The following is a 17,954-nucleotide window of genomic DNA, read 5'->3' as shown; positions in this document are numbered from 1 at the left end:
TAATTGCAACCTATTCACCTCCCTCTAAGTTGCTTTAACACAAACCTCATCTTTTAATTTTTTTTAAACTTATAAGAAAACTCCTACTTAGCGTCTGACAAGCAGAGGTTCTTAATTGAGACAATAACAAGTATATTCTTCTGCTCCTATAGCGTGTTCTTCTTCCTCCTTAGTGAACCCTTTTGTCCTACTTCCTAGTCAACAAAGCATGTCTTCCACCGGCAACAGATCTACCAAATCAAGAGACCTAGTACCTTTCTCTCCTCCTGCAAATGCCAATAGTATTCCATCTGAACTATTCTCATTGCACTCTGATTCCAATGCGGAAGAATGCAACGAATCTAAAGATGATGTGTTATTGGATGCAGCAGACAACGTGAGGGCCAAGAAGGTTTGGGGTAACACCCTAGTAGGGAGAGATCTTGAAGGGAAACCATTTAGAAATAACTCAGTTCATAAAGGGCTTGTTATAGCTTGGAACCTTCAGCATGGAGTTTACATTTCTTCTATGGATTAGCAAAATTTTCTCTTCAAATTCCATCATGCGATGGATATGCTGAATGTTGTAAGAGAAAGACCTTGGTGTGTTGCAAGGAACTTACTTATTTTGGAGCAACGAAATCATGAAAAGAAGTGGGAGTTTGCCAATATAGAGTTTTGGATGCAAATTCATCAAGTTCCAAAGGGGTTAGTTGATCCCATTATTCTCCTTAAAATAGTTAAGAAGTTAGGTGAGGTTAAATGCATTATGCTCATTAAAGGCAATCAATTCAGTAGGAGGGTTAGTTATGTGCGTGCTCGGAGGTTCAATTATGTTGTTTCTTAAATATGAAAAGCTGCCACTTTTTGTTATTATTGTGGCTACTTTGGCCACGATGATCTGAGGTGTACCATGAGGTTTGATGAACTACAGTGTCATTGTAAAATCCCCTAAAATTCTAACCCGATAACCCATTGTTTCAAACCTGCGAACTTAGAGTTATAGCAAAAGGCAACTTTGGACCATCCGAGTTGAAACTGGGAGTTTGAAAATCGAGCCTATGGAGTTGGATGAACTAGAAGAAGACCTGACCACTTTAATTGAGTTCAATAGGAGAGAGGAAGTTAGTCTGGAAGGCATAAATAAGAGATTTTGGCATGCACGAAAATCGATGCTAGATGACTCAAATGCCAAGGTAAATTATAGCATTAGTTGGAAAGTGTTTAGGAGTACTTACGCTCGAAGCCCATTGAAAATGGCTTTCATAGCTAAAAGTGGGGGGGGGGTAGGTTAGTTTGATTGATCGCTTCCACCTAGAAAAGGAGTATTTTCATAAATCCAACCTTTTAAAACCCTATTTTATAGCTTAAGCTACTCACATACAAATTCTTTGTGATATTTTGGAGGCTGAGAGCTTGAGGGAAGAGAAAGGTGCAGAGTTGAGCTAAATCATTGTGGAACGAAGGGTGCCAAAGCACAGATTGTGGAGTTTATTGCGCAAATGGGTTTTAACTTTTAACTCAATTTTTTGTTATGGTATACATTGGCACAAGGTAATGCTTTAGGAAAAAATGTATGAAAGAGACAAATTGAGGTAGATCCAAGTTGTGAAAGGTGTGGAGCACGAATGGAATAATCAAGGGACCACATACTTATTGATTGCGTGGATGCTTGTGCCATTTGGTTTAGGAGTGGCATAACCTTTTCAGTCCCAGTCAACTCCCCTCTCAAATTGAATTTGTTACTGGAGAAATGGAGGAAAATGCAATTTCATAATAAGAAGCAGGAGGAGTCTCTTAGTCTTATTTTTTTTTCTTTGGTTGGAATTTGTGGCTCTCAATAAATAATTTGGTGTTCAAAGGGATAGACCGTCCAGTAAAGCAGGTTAGCAAAAGCGGATAGAGGACATGGAGAGTTTATGGAGGCTTATAGAGGAGGGGCGGAACTAGTGGAGCCTCAGGTGCTGGAGAGATGGAACCACTGCAATAGGCTTGATTGAAACTAACCATAGATGCATCATGAGTAGAAGATGATAAGGTGGCGGGCTTGGGTCTTATTTTAGAGATGCATATGGGCTTCTTATTTGGTATATGTCTGATAAACTCTCACGTGAATTAGTTTTAGATGTGAAGTCTAAGCGGTGATTTTGGGATTTTTATTTGTAGCAGCTGTTGCTGCAACCAACGGCTTAGATTATGCCATGTAATCTAAATGAAATCGGACGGTCCACAATCAAATAGTGGGGCTCTACTTGTAAAGATTACTTTTTATTTTACATTCTAAGGGTTTAATACTTTGTTAATTTACAAAAGTTAGCCCCTCAACTTACCTAAGTCTTAAATCCCACTTCTTTTTGTAGACCGAGTTAGGGTCTAGGGTTCGACAAGGATGCCCTAGAATACGATTGTGGAATATTATCTCAGAAGCGAACTGATCCGTCCAGTGCCAGGTAGGAATCATACTTTTTTGGCACGATTCCGTCAAGCCCTGTGGCTCTCCGTCCAAAACTGCCATTAGAGAGAGCATCGCATCGGTTCTTCCAAGGATCCAAAGCTTTACAATCCTTGGAGATCTTTCTGTTGAACATCGATGGTAGATTGTAAACGTAAAACTTGTCGAAGCTGCACTTGTACTCTGATGACCTGTTCACGATAGAATGGCTCGGAGGTGAGAAATGACAGAGAGGAACAGAGACGGGAATGAAATAAGCATTAAAGAGCCCGCGTTGTGTGAAACCTCAACTTTGGTTGGAAGACGCAATGTTCCAATAAGACATAAATCTACAAGGAATAGAGGAAGACCAGTCAAAATCAATGGCTCATCAAGAGTAGCTACAATGGAATAGAATTTTCCTGAATTCTCCTTTATGATTTACAGATACACACTTGCCTGTTTCTTCTCCTGTCTTTTTTTTCTTTCTTTTTCTTTCAATCATAACTAACTTAAATCTTATCATTTCAGAATATTTGAACTCATAGACTCAGGTTTGACATTTTCCCTTCTCATTTGCTCTGCTCCTCTTCTCTTATCTATTCATTCTTGTTCTTTCATCAACATCATATTCATCATAAGAGGGAGAAGAAACAAAGGAAAGAGATGAGTGATAATCGTGGTGTCATTGTGCAGAAAGCATTGAACAGCTTAGGAAACTCCTCTGCCGGCTTGTCACCAGGGATTTGAGATTCGGGTAAGTTGAGGGGTTTGTGTTTGTAAATTAACAAGTATTAAACCTTTAGAATATAAAAATAAAAAGTAATATTTACAAGTAAACCCCCCTTATTCGATTGTAGACCGTCCGATTCTATTTAGATTACGTGGTGTAATCTAAGCTGTTGTTCTGCTTGCAGCAGCAGCTGCAAATTAAATTTCGTGTTTAGGGGCCTTGGAGAAATTGTCTTGCTGGGGCGGGCCAACAAGGATGGGAAGTTAGACTATGCTGAGCTAGTTTATTTGATCAATTCCCCCTTAGAACATCCCCTTGTATGTGTTAGGAGCCTTGTGGAGGATATTAAAGTGTATTGTGTCCAACCTGCCTAGCGATAGTATTTCTCACATTTATAGAGAAGCGAACACAATCGCAATTCACCAGCTAGGAGGGCCCTATTGGTGGAAAGCAAAATAGTCTGGCCTTGTTCCACTCAGTGACTTGATGACTTCTGCTATATATCTTGAAGTCTTTTGTTTTCTTTGCCCTTCAACTTTTCACTGAAGAGTAAGTTTCACTATCCTCCACCCACTCCCAAAAAAATAAATAAAAAATAAATAATAATAATAATCAAAAATTGATTTTTCTTTGTTATTGTTTCCTATGTCTTCAAGGGTTGAATTTCAGTGTTGCACATTTAATGCACGACATTGTGTTGCGGTTGAGATTTGATCTCGACCGTCTGTTTTGATTTTAACACCTTTAAAATGGATGATCATCAAAATCTCAGTAAAGATTTCATCTAATATATCAGCCGATAGATGATACAAGAAACTGAGGCATATCTTTTCAGAAAAACTAATTTAATATAAAGGGTAATTTTCATCTGGACCCCTTGAGATTTGGTCTATGCCATTTTTAGTCTAAAAAAACAGAGACTTTGCATCTGCCTCCCTTGTACTATAGAAAAAGTCAATTTAAGGACAAATGATCAATTCTATGATGAATTTGCCCTTATTATTATTATTTTTTAATTTAAAATTTGTATTTTAAGGGGTTAAAGTTTATTAATTTACAAAATCAGACGTTCATTCATTATCCGATTCCCAAATCCTTAAATCCTTAGTTGCTACTCACATTTAAATTCATTTTACCAATAATTTTCTGATTTTCCATCGCTTCTGCCCATAGGAGCCAAACTGAGAGAGAGAAGAGAGAAGAGTGGCTAGTGAGAGAAAGGGCTTGGGAATAAAGAAAAAAACAAAGAGAAAAAAAAAATCTGTTTCGGTTTACTGAAAAAAAAACCAGGTACACATGAAACAGAGGAAGTACTCTCTTCTTCTCCTCCACAATCTTATTTCTTTCGTGTTTTTGGTTTTTTAAGATACTTGTAAAACCCAATATTTTGGTTTTGGATTTCATATCGAACGATACGGCTCGAAGCAATACGTACCGGTTTTCTGTTTTGTGAGCAAAAGTGCATTTGTTTAAGATATTTGTCGACGCATCCTTGTTTAAGATACGTTTTATCGACGGTATCTGCTATGTATTTTAGTGAATCAGTAGAGAGACGACGAGATGTACGATCGGTTGGGTCAAATATGGATACGATAGATCGAGGATCGGAGATACTTAACCGATCTCTTCGGTGGGCAAATAGGGATACGATGGGCTAGATCGTAGGATCGTGAGATACTTTAAACCTTGATCTCTTGTATACAAAGAGGGAAAAGAAAGGGTTCGTCGTGACGAGTTGCAGAAGGGGGAAGAAAGGGTTTTTCGTTTCGCATTTGTTGCTCAATCCTCTTCCACTGTTTTCGCATTTAAACCTCAGTTTTCGATCTGCGGCTCATATCAATCTCAAGGTCAAGCCCAGGTCCGGTACTCTTCCCTTTTTTTCTTGCTGTTCCTTCCTGATTCGATACATAGTATATCAAGCCATTCTCTCTTTTCTGTTACTGCTGTTGCTCTGTTCTGGTGTGTGTGAGTGGTGAAATCCGAATCATGGTTTTGCTGAAAACGAATCTGTGAATCCACAAGGTTGGTGTCCCTCCCCCCAAAATATCTCGTGGTGATCTGTTTTGCTCGTTTATATGCAGGTTCTATACATCTCAGTTAATTGACGAGTTTCCAAGTGAGGGGAAACTTGTAATCTCTCTCTCCATTCGTTCGGGGTTGTCAGCCGACAAAACCTCTCCCTAGAGATCTCCTGGGAAAAAAACCCAATTTCGGTTTCACGAATCTATGTACGAGGGAGCAGGGAGGGTTCAAGAGCTTTCTCTTCACCTTCAACCCAATTTTTAACGTTACTCTGACCTGTCGTTCTTGTTTCTTAAATTATGTATTGCTACTTGAAACAACCTGTTGAAAAAAGATGAACGATAATGAAAATGGGAACCCATTGGAGACCATGTCAAACTCAACCATTGATGACCCAACATCAGAGAGCTCAACAGAACGGAACGGAAATTGATTACTAGGTGATTCCTGTTGAAATTAAACCAGTGCAGAAACTTTGTCCATTTTAGGCTTGGTGAAATTTGCCCTCTTAATTTTGGGTCTACGTCTTGTATTACTTCAATTACACAGTTATGATTCTGTTATTTTTTTTGGTAGATGAAGCTTTTATTCATTGTATCCTGGTGTTGTAGATTATTAGTTCTTCCTTTTGGTAGTTGTTGAAGGTGTCAACAAACACTATTATGTAGCCAGAGTTAGTGACATTGTAAATATAAAACTCAAATCGTGTTTTGGTTAAGTGGAAATGTTTTATACACCTTGCATGAGCAATCATTGAACCACTAGAGATTTATTAGCTATGTCTTCTTGGTGGTTATGAAGTAGATTTGTTTAAGAAACAGGTGCATGATAAAATGATCAGTTATTAGTTATGTCTATTGTTTGATGTTTAAAAATTAGAACTTCCATATGTATTTTGATAATTTCCATTCAATTATGCACCCATTGATACATATTTACGATATGATATGATATGAATTGAAACGTCTCTTAAAATTACCTTTTTGATGCATTACTGATACATGATACTTTAAACCTTGGATGGAGGAAACATGAGGTCTTTCTGGGAATTTTCATGTGTCATCTTTGCAGCCAACAGTAAACACCCAAATGTTCCTGAAATTCAACATTTAGTCCTACTCAATGGAACTGTAACTTGCACAACTTTTATAGTCTTTCATTTCATTCATATAGTTCCTGTTTGGCTGCCCTTCCTGAACTTACTCTGTGGTTTAAGAGCAACGATTAATTGAAGATTCTCCGTGCAGGATTCGCTTTTTCATTGAGTATAATGAATCCATTGACGCTGGTGAAACGTATACAGAACATCAATTCCAAAGAAGCAACACTAGGAATTTCTGAAGAGGCCTCATGGCATGCAAAGTACAAGGATTCAGCTTATGTTTTTGTGGGTGGTATACCATTTGATCTTACCGAAGGAGATCTCCTTGCAGTCTTTGCTCAGTAAGTGCAGAGAAATTTTACATTTTACTGATATGCATTCTAGCAGTTAAAACATTTTCTTAAGCTCAAGCAGCAGGAGAGCATGAATGATATTTTTTTTTTGGGGGGGGGGTTCAAAAGCAGGAATGATAATTTACGATCTCACTGACGTTGTTTCCCATTTAATTGGAATTAGTTCACTTGAGTCCGCTTGTATTCAAGTAGCTTAATTTAGTGGGAGTCAGAACAGGTACAGCTGCTTGATTATCCATGAAGACACCCCATCTTAGAGTGACACTTCTAGAAAGAATAGTTCAGATCTGGGGGGGGGGTTCAAAAGCAGGAATGATAATTTATGATCTCACTGACGTTGTTTTCCATTTAATTGTTATTAGTTCACTTGAGTCCATTTGTATTCAAGTAGCTTAATTTAGTGGGAGTCAGAACAGGTACAGCTGCTGAAAGTTATATATTGTGTTGACCAGATCTGAACTATTCTTTCTAGAAGTGTCACTCTAAGATGGGGTGTCTTCATGGATAATCAAGCATTTTCCATATCATGCCCTTGAGGACAAGGCCTAAACTTTAAGGGCTGGAGATTTACATGCCTAACATGCTATGGTTTTGTTTGTGTTTTATGTCATAAAAAAATAATTGCATGCTTGGAGGGTATATCTTATACACTGTTATGAAGAGAGACTTAAGGTGGAATGGGTCACTATGGTTTTTCTGAATTTGTAGGGAGTTGGTCTTCCATGTGTTTGGTTGGTAGAATCAAAGTTTTTTGTAGGATGCTGTTCTTTTGCATATATAATATATATAATTTTGGATTCAGATTTTGGTAGAGTTACTTAATGGAAATGGACTGTCTGGGAGGGTATCTATTGCAAAAGTAGACCTGCAACAACACATGCGCGGCCGGTGGGGGGGATATAAAAAAGAGACTCCCAATAGTCAACTTTAAAAGTCACCTTCTGAGGTGAAGGTAAACATTTTTAGATTCTAACCTCACGATGAATAATAATATCACCCTGCAGAAGATGAGAGTGATTAGATGTAAATTGAGTAATTACAAAATTCTGACTTGGACTAGAATATGTGGAGAATAGTAAAAATACTCAACTGGAATTAAATCAAATCAGGCCAATAAAATTCCTCTAAGTTCAGATTGGGTTCTATACCTGATATGAAATATCAAACCCCCAGATGTTGAAACTGATCAGATGTTTATTTAGGGAGTAATTAGGTCAGCAATAGGTCTGAGACCCAAACAAGCTAATTTTGTGGTTTAAAGTGGCCACTAGCCACTATTCAGTATTCACTGATTGAAAGGTCACAAAAAGGTTGACTTTTTTCCTGGGGTAGCTCTTTAATCCCCCAAGTTTCAGTGGAATCAGATCTTGGGTTTATGTTTAATTGGAATACTATATGCTGAATTCAGGTAGAAAAAACAGAGTCTGCAATCAAACAATAAACCTGATATTGAACTCTGATTTAATCTGACCTGGTAATAAGGAGTCCTTGTACAATAAGAAAATAGTTATCCTTGTTCAAATCTGTCAGCACCAATCTCAATGAGTATTGGTAATGATCAGAGAAGTAAATAGAGTAGCAGTTGGCAGTTAACATAGAAGGGGGGGGGGAAGGGGGAAGCTATCTCAGGTCTTATGGAACTCCCTCCCCCCAAACCAAACCCCCCCAAAAAAAAAAAAAAAAAAACCATCCAACTCCTACCATACGCCCAGCAACACACAAACCACATGAAGTAAAGCTACCACTATCCCTGTCTCCATGTTTTGGTCTCTTACCCTCTCTACAGTCCATCCCCAGGCGTATTTCCAAATGATAATTTACATAATAGCATCAACAACATCTCATTATGTACAGAGGCCATGCTTCCTTGATCAAACCTACTCTTATTCTTGTTCTTCTCCTGTTCAACTTCTAAATTGTTGTCAATCATGAGAGGTACATCTAAGAACGAGAGGACTCTTCTTGGTTTGTATTAGTGTCTGCACCGGGTTACTTATCCACCAGAATCTAGATAGACTGCTTCTTTATAGGCAGATTTGAGTGAGTAAACCAAAATTTAGGCCAGGCTGGCTGGCATCTTTATTGATCAGACTGCCTTTGAGTTAGGCATTCAAAGACAGACCAAGGATGGATTGTGGTGGCCTTGGGAAACTGAAGCTGACTTGGTCTTTTAAAGTTTGTCAAGGTTCTTGGTTCAAATGGTATTGTTATCTAGGCTGAACCTTCAGCCTACTCAGATGAAATGTTGCTTCTGCCTATGCCACTTCATGTGGGTTAATTATGGACGAGTAAATTTGCCTCGGTTAGTTGGTTTGTACTAGCAACATTTAATGCTAGACTGGAACCAAAGGAAAATAGTCCCAAGTAATGTACAAGCACTGATAAAATCATTTTTTTTAAAGAGGCACTAAATTAAATTAGAAATCAGAAACTAGAAGTGATTGATGACGGACTGTAGGTAAAGCATTGCTCAAAATTTTCCAACTTCTGGTGGTGCAATCAAAAGATATTCTCATGTTAGAAACTAGGGTTTTGTGAGCCTAACCAGCCACCTGTGGGGACTCAATGGATCGACTGGAGGTTAGTAGAGGTAATATCTAGCTGAAAATTTTGTGCACCGCTGATTGCTAGAAATCAAAGTTGTGTTGATGAAATGGAAATTAGAATTAGGGTCCAGAAATAGAAGGTAAAGGGTGTGGAGGATTCCAGTCAATGGAATGAGCTAGGATTGGGATCGAGGCGGATGGCTAATGGATTAGATATATACATAAAAACCCAATTGCTTCTGGATAAAGGTGTGTGAAGTCATCAAGCTTCAGTGGTTGCTGCAGAAAATATTTTGCAGGAAGAGGGTAATTTGACAGCAGTTCCAATGATGGATGAGAGCAAAAACAGCCTTTGATGGGCCTTCACAGTGGTTGCGGCAACTCTAGTAAAACAGCACTAGTAGGGTTATAGGAGCTATGGGAAGATGGAAGAAGGGAGCAGGGGAATGGGCTATCTCAGCCCTGGGTGATGTAGTCTCAATAGGATTGAGGGCCAATAACCAACTAACCAAGATCTATCGAAGAACCAACTCGAACTGTGTGGAAAAAAGGTAGATTATGGTTTTAGTGTAGGTTGTTGGGAATTGGGATATGAATCCTCTCTCTTCGGGGTGGTTGATATGGTATATCTTTTTTTGGGTGCTGGGTGATATCTTTGACTCAAATTTATGGTTGAATGCTTGAAAAGTGACACGGGAGACTAAGGAGACTCTAATCAAAAGTATGTTCAATTTTGATATAGGGGAGTAGGATCTTCAGGAGAATTAGGTTTGGGTGTTTTAGGGAAACCACAGCCCACAGCCAGTTTGTTGGGATACCCAAAAACAGGTTTGTAGTGGTTATAGGGCTGTAGTTTGTACCAAGTAAGGGGGTCAGTATAGGATGTATTTTGTCCCCATCTTGGAGGATTTTTAAGGTTAGATTGGGCTGGATCTAGGTTTAAAAAAATTCGAGAAAGGCAATTTCTGGTTCTTTTACTTGGAGGGGGGGTGCAATTATGGATCAAAATGGATGGAACAATGTGGGAACCTTTGAATTTATTTGCAAGGTAAAACTAATGGCTGGTTTGATGGATTTATGAATCTGTGGCTCTGTTCTGAATGAATTCAATGGAAGGGGGTATTCTTGGATGGTCAAGAGAACGAAAGAAAGGGGAAGGGATGAGTGAAACTGCAGGTTGGAGTCACCATTGATACGCTCTTCTCTGTAGCAGTTTTTAGGATGAGATAGAAAGCTGATTCCATGCCAAATGAGGGTGGTTGAATGTTACGTGCCAAACCCCAACCAACAACTTGGATATTACACACCAACGAGTGTGCGACATGTATATTACTCCCCAAGTTTCAGCCCAGATGTTACACACTAGACAGGTGCTCATTTACCAAGCTTCAGCTTGGATGGTACACGTTGGAGAGGAAGGGAACAGCCTTGATTGCAGTCAGCAAATTTCAGTTCACTCTATTCTAATTTTAATATTGTTTTGGGTTTTTCTTTTGGGGGGCTTTTTTTTTGTGTGTGGTTTGTGTTGGGGGGGGGGGGGGGAAATAGGCCAATTACAAACTCCTAAATTCCTAATCTGAAGAAATGGAAATCATGTGCGTTATTGAAGGTGTGAATCCTAATACAGTCTTAAGTCAATGTGACTTTTAAGTGGTTACAGGCCTAAAAAATAAAAAACTGACTTGCACTGAACCAGACTAAGCTGGTTCAACCTCTAAAACAAAACTTTTAATTAGTCAATGTTTGAATTCAAGCTTGGTACCCACTTATGCTCAAGGTAGAGGAATCAAGTTGGAACAAGGAGGCCAACTATCTGACCCAAGCTTATGTTATTTTGAGGAAAATAAGCCAAAAGAGGGGCTAGATCAGCATCACTCGGTGTCTCACTCAAAACTATCTCAGCTGTTGAGCATAGGTTATCCCATAAACAATGGAAAAATGGCCTACAGATTTGATTTCTCCAAAGTCTGCCTTAATTACAAATTTTCTTTTGGAGGGGGGGGTGTTGTGGTTAATAGATTTAACAAGCCTGCAATTCAAATAGAAGCTACAACTAATGGAAAAGAAATAGAAAGCAACTAAAATTATAAAGTAGGCCTTATAGATCAGTCAACATGCAGGTTAATAATTCCTATAGTAAAATAGGAACTAAATTAAACTCCTAAATCACCCATGCGTTTGATCTTGGCCAAATATGAAGATGTGATTGGTATTTTGTCTTCTTTTTTTTTTTTTTTGGTTGTTGGCCCTTCTATCAGACCGGCTGGTCTGGCTCAATATGGCTTGCTCCAGTGTTGGTCCATATGGTTCTGCTTTGATGGCCTTGCTTTATTCTTCTTCTTACCAGCCTTTGGTTCTACGTCAACATTATTCTATTACATTACTATGTCATAGCTGCATTTTATAGGACCTTCACATATTGTAAGAGAGACAAAATTTTGCTGAAATTTATGTTTTTTTTTTTTGTAATGATTTCAGGTACGGAGAGATTGTTGATGTTAATCTGATTCGAGATAAGGCTACTGGTAAATCCAAAGGATTTGCCTTTCTTGCATACGAGGATCAGAGGAGTACAATTCTTGCAGTAGGTTGGTAGTCTTTCAGCCCCTCATCCCCACTCTGAAAAGGATAGGGATAAAAGAAACACAAAAGGGACCTCAGTTATTACAGTTGTCAATCTACAATATCATGACAAACAACATGCACAGACAGAAACACATATATTAACTGTTATTCTACCATTTCTTTCAGACAATTTGAATGGAGCACAAGTTCTTGGCCGAGTTATTAGAGTTGATCATGTTACTAAATATAGAAAGAAAGAAGAAGAGGATGAAGAGAAAGAACAGAAGAAGAGAGAAGAACGTGGGGTCTGCCGTGCTTTCCAGAAAGGAGAATGCAACCGTGGAGCCTCATGCAGATTTTCTCATGATGAGCAAGTGAGATGATTTTTCTTTTTCTGGGTGTGTGCGTGGTACTCATACAAATTGTTTTATGCACTAGTTCTTGCTCAGGGCATATACATGTGCAACCTCTGTCTAGATTAATATAGCTGGAAGTGAAATAGTGGGAATGCCATCCATTTTCCGACTCAAAAAATGTCTTGCCCATTATTCAAAATTTAGATACGTGTTAGGGTTTTAACAAACTCCAAAACCTCATGTCTATTTTTGTTGGTTAGGGTTTTGGGATAAGTTTGGGTTAACAAAAACCTAGATGGGTTGAAATAAATTGAGAAGGAAATAAAATTTGGGTTTTAACAAATAAACATAAGATATGTTAGGGTTTTTACAAACTCAAATTGGATGATGATGTAATGGATATGGGTCCTAAAGGGAGACTTGGGAACCTAGTGGTTGGGTATGGGAGGGGTTAGGGATGGATGGAGAAAAGAGGTGGGCTGTTATAGGGTATGGGACTGATTCTGGGGTATGTTTCTGGGATCTTGGAAGGATCTTCATAGGGTTTCTTCGGTTCTTGGTGGATCTTTGGATCTTGCCTTTCTTTCTTGATCTCTTTTTCTTTTCTTTCTGTCTTCTCTCTTGTCTTCTTCTTTTCTTTCTTTTCTAATGCTGCCGCAAGATCCGAGAAGGGGGAAAAGAAGGTGGATGGGAGAGAAAGAGATACTGGAGGGGTGCCGCAGGGTTTGGTAAGGATGGATAGGGTTTTTAGGGTTGCTGCAGGAGTGGAGGAGGGATTCTAGGTTGCCACAGGGGTGGGGGCTGGGGGCTAGGGGCTGGGGGAGAGAGGAGGGGCTGGAATGTGAGGGGAGGGGCTGTAGTTACTGGTTTAGGGCTTTGATGCTGCTGTGAGTGTTGAATTGTTGTTCTTAGTGGAAGAATCTTGCTGAAACTTGAAGAAGATGAGCTTCAAAAACCACCATGACCCTCCCAAGAAGATCACAACATGGTTTCACTCAGGACTCCGATTTTGTTTATTCAATTCAACTTGCATTACAATGAGGCAGGGTGGGCTATATGTAACCTCACAATTGAAGGGGAAAGACTTAGACTCAAACTTGGAAACCTAACTTGACTCAACTAGGGAATCCTTTATAGACTAGAATCCCCTTTACAACTCAGTAAATAACAACCACAAACTAAAAGAAAGCAACTTGCAAAATATCAACTAATTATCTAAAAAGAATCTTATTTTGAAATTGATGCCAATTGGGAGTCCGTCACTGACTAGGACTCTCAAGACTAAATTAAAGAAATAAAATTAGATATGGACTCAAGAAAATATAGAGAAAATGACTGGACTGAAATAACAACCAAAAAAGGGGGAAAATTATCAAATTACCCCTGGTGGGCCCACTAAGTGTGCCAATTGGGCTTGGTTCTAGGGCCCAAATTGTTGGTTTGGCAGGGGGAAGGGGCCTGCTTACATCAATGGGATTGGGCTTAGGGGGAATATGCAGGCCTAGGGGAAGCTTGGGCACTAATTTTCTAATAGTTCGGTGTGAACCTAAAAGTTGTTAGGGAGAACTAAAAATAGCATGTCAGTGGGGATTTTGATGGGTACTTGGGCGTGCGATGTAGATCAAGGGATGGGTTAAGGGGCTGAAGTATTTCTCCAAAAACTGAAAGATTTCTCCAAAAATTTTTAGGCACTGATGGTGGGATGGCTGGGATTGACAATAGACAGGTTGGGGTTCTTCACCCTTCAGATTGTACAATGTTACTTCAAGATAAGGATTGAAAGAGAGGGGAAAGAAAAGGGAAGGGCTTGATTGCCTGCTTAAGTTGAGAACTTCCTAAGTCTTCATCCTGCTAGACAAACCACAATGAAACAGTAAAACTACCGCTGCAACTCACTCAGCACAGCACAACTGCAAATCATTAATTTTGGAAAATAAACCACCCGAGAGACCCTGCTCTCCCCAGCAATCTCAGCTTGCTCTCCACTCCATTCTTTTCTCCCCCCCCCCCTCATACTTCTCGCATTCCTTTTCTTATGTACCGCTATCCTAACAAACTCCCACCCTATCTCCAATCATTCCTTGCCACGTGGTCTCTTCTGCATGCCCCTGTTTCAGCGTGGTTGTGGATGCTGCCCAATACCATCCTGCCATTTGTCACTTGCTGATTGGATTGTCCCTGATATTTGCTGGTGATGTTCTGATGCTTCTCCTCCTATTCTTCCGTTTGTGTACTCGAGTTATAAGGGGCTTATCAACAATTTTCCTCAAGTCAGCAAGTGACAAATGGCAGGATGGTATTGGGCAGCATCCACAACCATGCTGAAACAGGGACATGCAGAGTGATTGTTTTAGGTACCTAGGTTCAATCATAAGTAAAAGAGGTGATTTAGAGGATGAGGTTTCCCAAAGAATTAAAATATGGTGGATGAAGTGGAGAGGTGCGTCCGGGGTCTTATGTGATCGGCGTATTCCATTAAAGCTCAAAGGAAAATTTTATAGGACCATTGTTCGACCAGCTATGATGTATGGTGCAAAGTGTTGGGTTGTTAAAAAGAATCATATAGATAAACTCAGTGTAGCAGAAATGAGGATGCTAAGATGGATGAGTGGCAAAACTAGGATGTATAAGATAAGAAATGATCATATTAGAGTTGGTTTGGGAGTTGCTCCCATAAGTGATAAGCTTTGAGAAAGTCGTTTGAGGTGGCACAACCACGTTCAACGGAGACCTATAAATGCCCCTGTACGGAGAAGTGATATAGTCCATATTGAAGGAACTAGAAGAGCTAGGGGTAGACTTAAGATAACCTTAGGAGAAGTGGTGAGAAAGGTATGTATAGCTTAGGCCTTGTATCTAGCATGGCCTCGAACACAACTGATTGGAGGGCAAGAATACATGTAGCCGACCCCATTTAGTTGGGGGACAAGGCTTATTGTTGTTGTTGTTCTCCCCATTTGCAATTTGCAAATAATCTTCTTTCTTTGTATACTCCTGCTTTCCTAGGATTTCTGTGGTTTATCACTTGGAATTTGCAATACTCCGTTCTAGTCATCTGAATGCAGTACTGGTTTGTCATAGAAGTTGTAGCAGGTCTATGTCATTTGTTTCACACTATTTCCAACTAAATTGTCTCTTCAACATCAGTCTTTCATTTGTAGTAGTGCATATCTTGGCTTTATTGTTAAGCAAATCAGTTAGGTCGTGAACATGCCATTGACCGTGGTTTAGCCACCATATCCTAAAGTAGGGGAATCTTTGGATGCCTTCTTAAATTGCTATTTTGTATGAAATCCAAATTGACCCTATGATGGTGAGCCCGTGAAGGGGCAAAGATTTGTTGATAGATGAAAATGAGATGGTTTTACAGGTCAACTTCTTTTTTTTTTGGGGGGGTGCCTTCTTGAATGTCTTCATTTTATGGTGTTCATTGTATGTTTTTTTCTCTCCCTTCCAATTATATTTACCCTAGTTAATTTAGTTATTTGGCATATGCAATTGTCAGCTTTTCTGTAAACCTCAATTTGGGTGGAGGATGGAGTCTAATGAATCTGCATTAAACTGACTTCTTTTTATAATTTGCTTATCCTTGCATCTTCCTGATTCAGAGATGTGCAAACACAGGCTGGGGGTCCAAGTACGATGATACACAATGGGATCATGACAAGTATGATGGCCCACCTAAGAGCCACAGAAAATATAGAAATGATTTTGAGGGCCGCCTTCCAGAGCCTGCCATCCATGTCAAGGGTTCAAGGTTCAGGTTGGAAGACAATGATGGGGTTTCTGGAGCTGAAGGTGATGAGAGGAAGAGGAGAGGTGAACATATTCGAAGTGAAACGAATCCAAGGGATCATGATAGGATAGCTGTTGATAAACAACGGGAATGGAAAGAGAAGGAACGGAGACATAGAGAAGATCAAAATGGACAGGAAATTGAGAGAAGGTCAAGAGAGGATGAATCAAAGTCAAATCCTAAAGACACTTATGATATGCGAGGAAGGGACGAGAAAGAGAAGGAACGGAGACACAGAGAAGATCATAATGGACAAGAAATTGAGAGAAGGTCAAGAGAGGATGAATCAAAGTCAAATCCTAGAGACACTTATGATAGGAGAGGAAGGGACGAGAAAGAGAAGGAACAGAGACACAGAGAAGATCATAATGGACAAGAAATTGAGAGAAGGTCAAGAGAGGATGAATCAAGGTCAAATCCTAGAGACACTTATGATAGGAGAGAAAGGGACGAGAAAGAGAAGGAACGGAGACAGAGAGAAGATCATAATGGACAAGAAATTGGGAGAAGGTCAAGAGAGAATGAATCAAAGTCAAATCCTAGAGACACTTATGATAGGAGAGGAAGGGATGAGAAAAGGCCAAGAAGGCATGAGTCAGAACATGGTTGGAAAGATGAACGAGATGAGGGAGGTCAGAAGCGATCAAAATATGACAGGTGAGCAAGTAACCGAATACTCTTGTGGAGGCCAAGACTGGAGCTGTGGAAACACCTAGCATGGCCTGTTATTGAAGGTATGGGAGCAGATGACTTCGTTTCTTAATTTGATGTCTTGAAACGCCTTCATCTTGTATGACCATTGATTACACTTGGTTCCTTCCAGCGGTTCTATCTGCACTATGATTGGCGTACTAAGTTGAATTTTTGAGAATTAATGACAGAAAGCTATGTAAATATTGAGAAATTGATTTGCAAATGGAGTTTTCACTGTCCTTTTGTTTTTTACTTTTCCATTTTAGGCACGCATGGATGCAGAAGCCCCATTGATGATTCGTTGGATAGGGTGAGGAGTCTTTTCCGGGTACTTCAGGGGGACCATTGCACTCCCATTTATGTGCAACTGTGCATGAAACTTTTGCCTTGATTCTCTCTCTTTTCACACGCAAAACTGCAGAAAACATAAGCAAGTGTGGTTTCACTGGACGCAAGTGACCTGTATTACAAATTCTATAAGATTGAAAGTGGAATAGATACTGGTTCTGAAAACTGAAGTGGAATGAAGCTAGTTGGTTCCAGTCTGAATTAATCAATCAACTCACCATACCATCCTAATCAATCCATCAAATGAATTGATCGAAATTGACTTGACTTTTCATGATCCGGTTACTTGTTTTCTAGACTGTTGCGGTTGGCTTGGAGACTTCTGTAGGAACACCATGCCTAGGCCACATCGGCCGTGACCTGTCTTCAGGTCAACATCTTGAGTTCAAGTTCCATTGGGGCTGCCACCAAGGCCAAACTTGCATTTCTGGACGGAATTTGTGAAAGTTAATTGCATAATTTTATTAATTATACAATGTTTTGTAGGTGATTTTATCTTTTTGGTTTGAATTTGTAGGTCATAATTGAAATTTTATTTAGTTGTAGATGTGTAATATGTGTTTTACCATTATATCTAAGGGTTGAGGTTCATTTGTAAATCACATTAAAAAGTTGTGATTAAATTAAAAAAAATTGATATAACTTGTAAATGGACATCAACCCTTTGATATGAGTCATATTGGATGTGAGTTTATTTTTTAATAAGAAATAAAATAATTTATATTATGATTTAAAGTTGCAATTATATCCATCATGAGTCATAGCCTTTAAACAAGGAAGTCATGCATGTTAGGTTGTTAGACTAAGTAGCCAGTTTTTAGGAATGCCCTGTTGTAAATTACAGAATTCTAGCTGAGTGGAAAAAAGGAGGAGAGTTGAAAGCTCTAGATTCAAAATTGGTAAATATCCAAAAATTCAAGCTAACTAAACAGTTAATTTTATAAATCATGACTCTAGAGATTTGAAGTCTATAGATTTGAATTCTCTAGATTTTTGAAATCTACAGACTCAAATAACCAAACAGGCCCTT

General features: G+C 39.2%; 1 protein-coding gene across 3 annotated transcripts; it reads left to right on the top strand.

Moving 5' to 3' along the window:
• Positions 1 to 4,858: 4,858 nt before the first annotated feature.
• On the top strand, positions 4,859 to 16,836 carry LOC149008207 (RNA recognition motif (RRM)-containing protein). 3 transcript variants are annotated; one of them, XM_089165426.1, is made up of 6 exons: positions 4,859 to 5,001; positions 5,225 to 5,605; positions 6,413 to 6,608; positions 11,645 to 11,754; positions 11,918 to 12,105; positions 15,696 to 16,836. In XM_089165426.1, exons 3-6 carry the CDS (start codon positions 6,436 to 6,438, stop codon positions 16,542 to 16,544), a joined length of 1,320 nt encoding a protein of 439 aa, XP_089021552.1. In that variant the 5' UTR covers positions 4,859 to 5,001; positions 5,225 to 5,605; positions 6,413 to 6,435; the 3' UTR covers positions 16,545 to 16,836. The 3 variants fall into 3 exon arrangements, with proteins under 3 accessions (XP_089021552.1, XP_089021551.1, XP_089021553.1); XM_089165425.1 differs by lacking the exon at positions 5,225 to 5,605; XM_089165427.1 differs by lacking the exons at positions 4,859 to 5,001; positions 5,225 to 5,605 and adding an exon at positions 5,011 to 5,165.
• Positions 16,837 to 17,954: the final 1,118 nt, after the last annotated feature.

This window comes from Hakea prostrata, chromosome 8 (genome assembly GCF_041222555.1).
Source record: "Hakea prostrata isolate BN-2017 chromosome 8, UWA_Hpros_2, whole genome shotgun sequence".
NCBI lineage: Eukaryota > Viridiplantae > Streptophyta > Magnoliopsida > Proteales > Proteaceae > Hakea > Hakea prostrata.
Note: the sequence above shows the minus strand (reverse complement) of the source record. Positions and strands in the feature narration are given on the sequence as shown.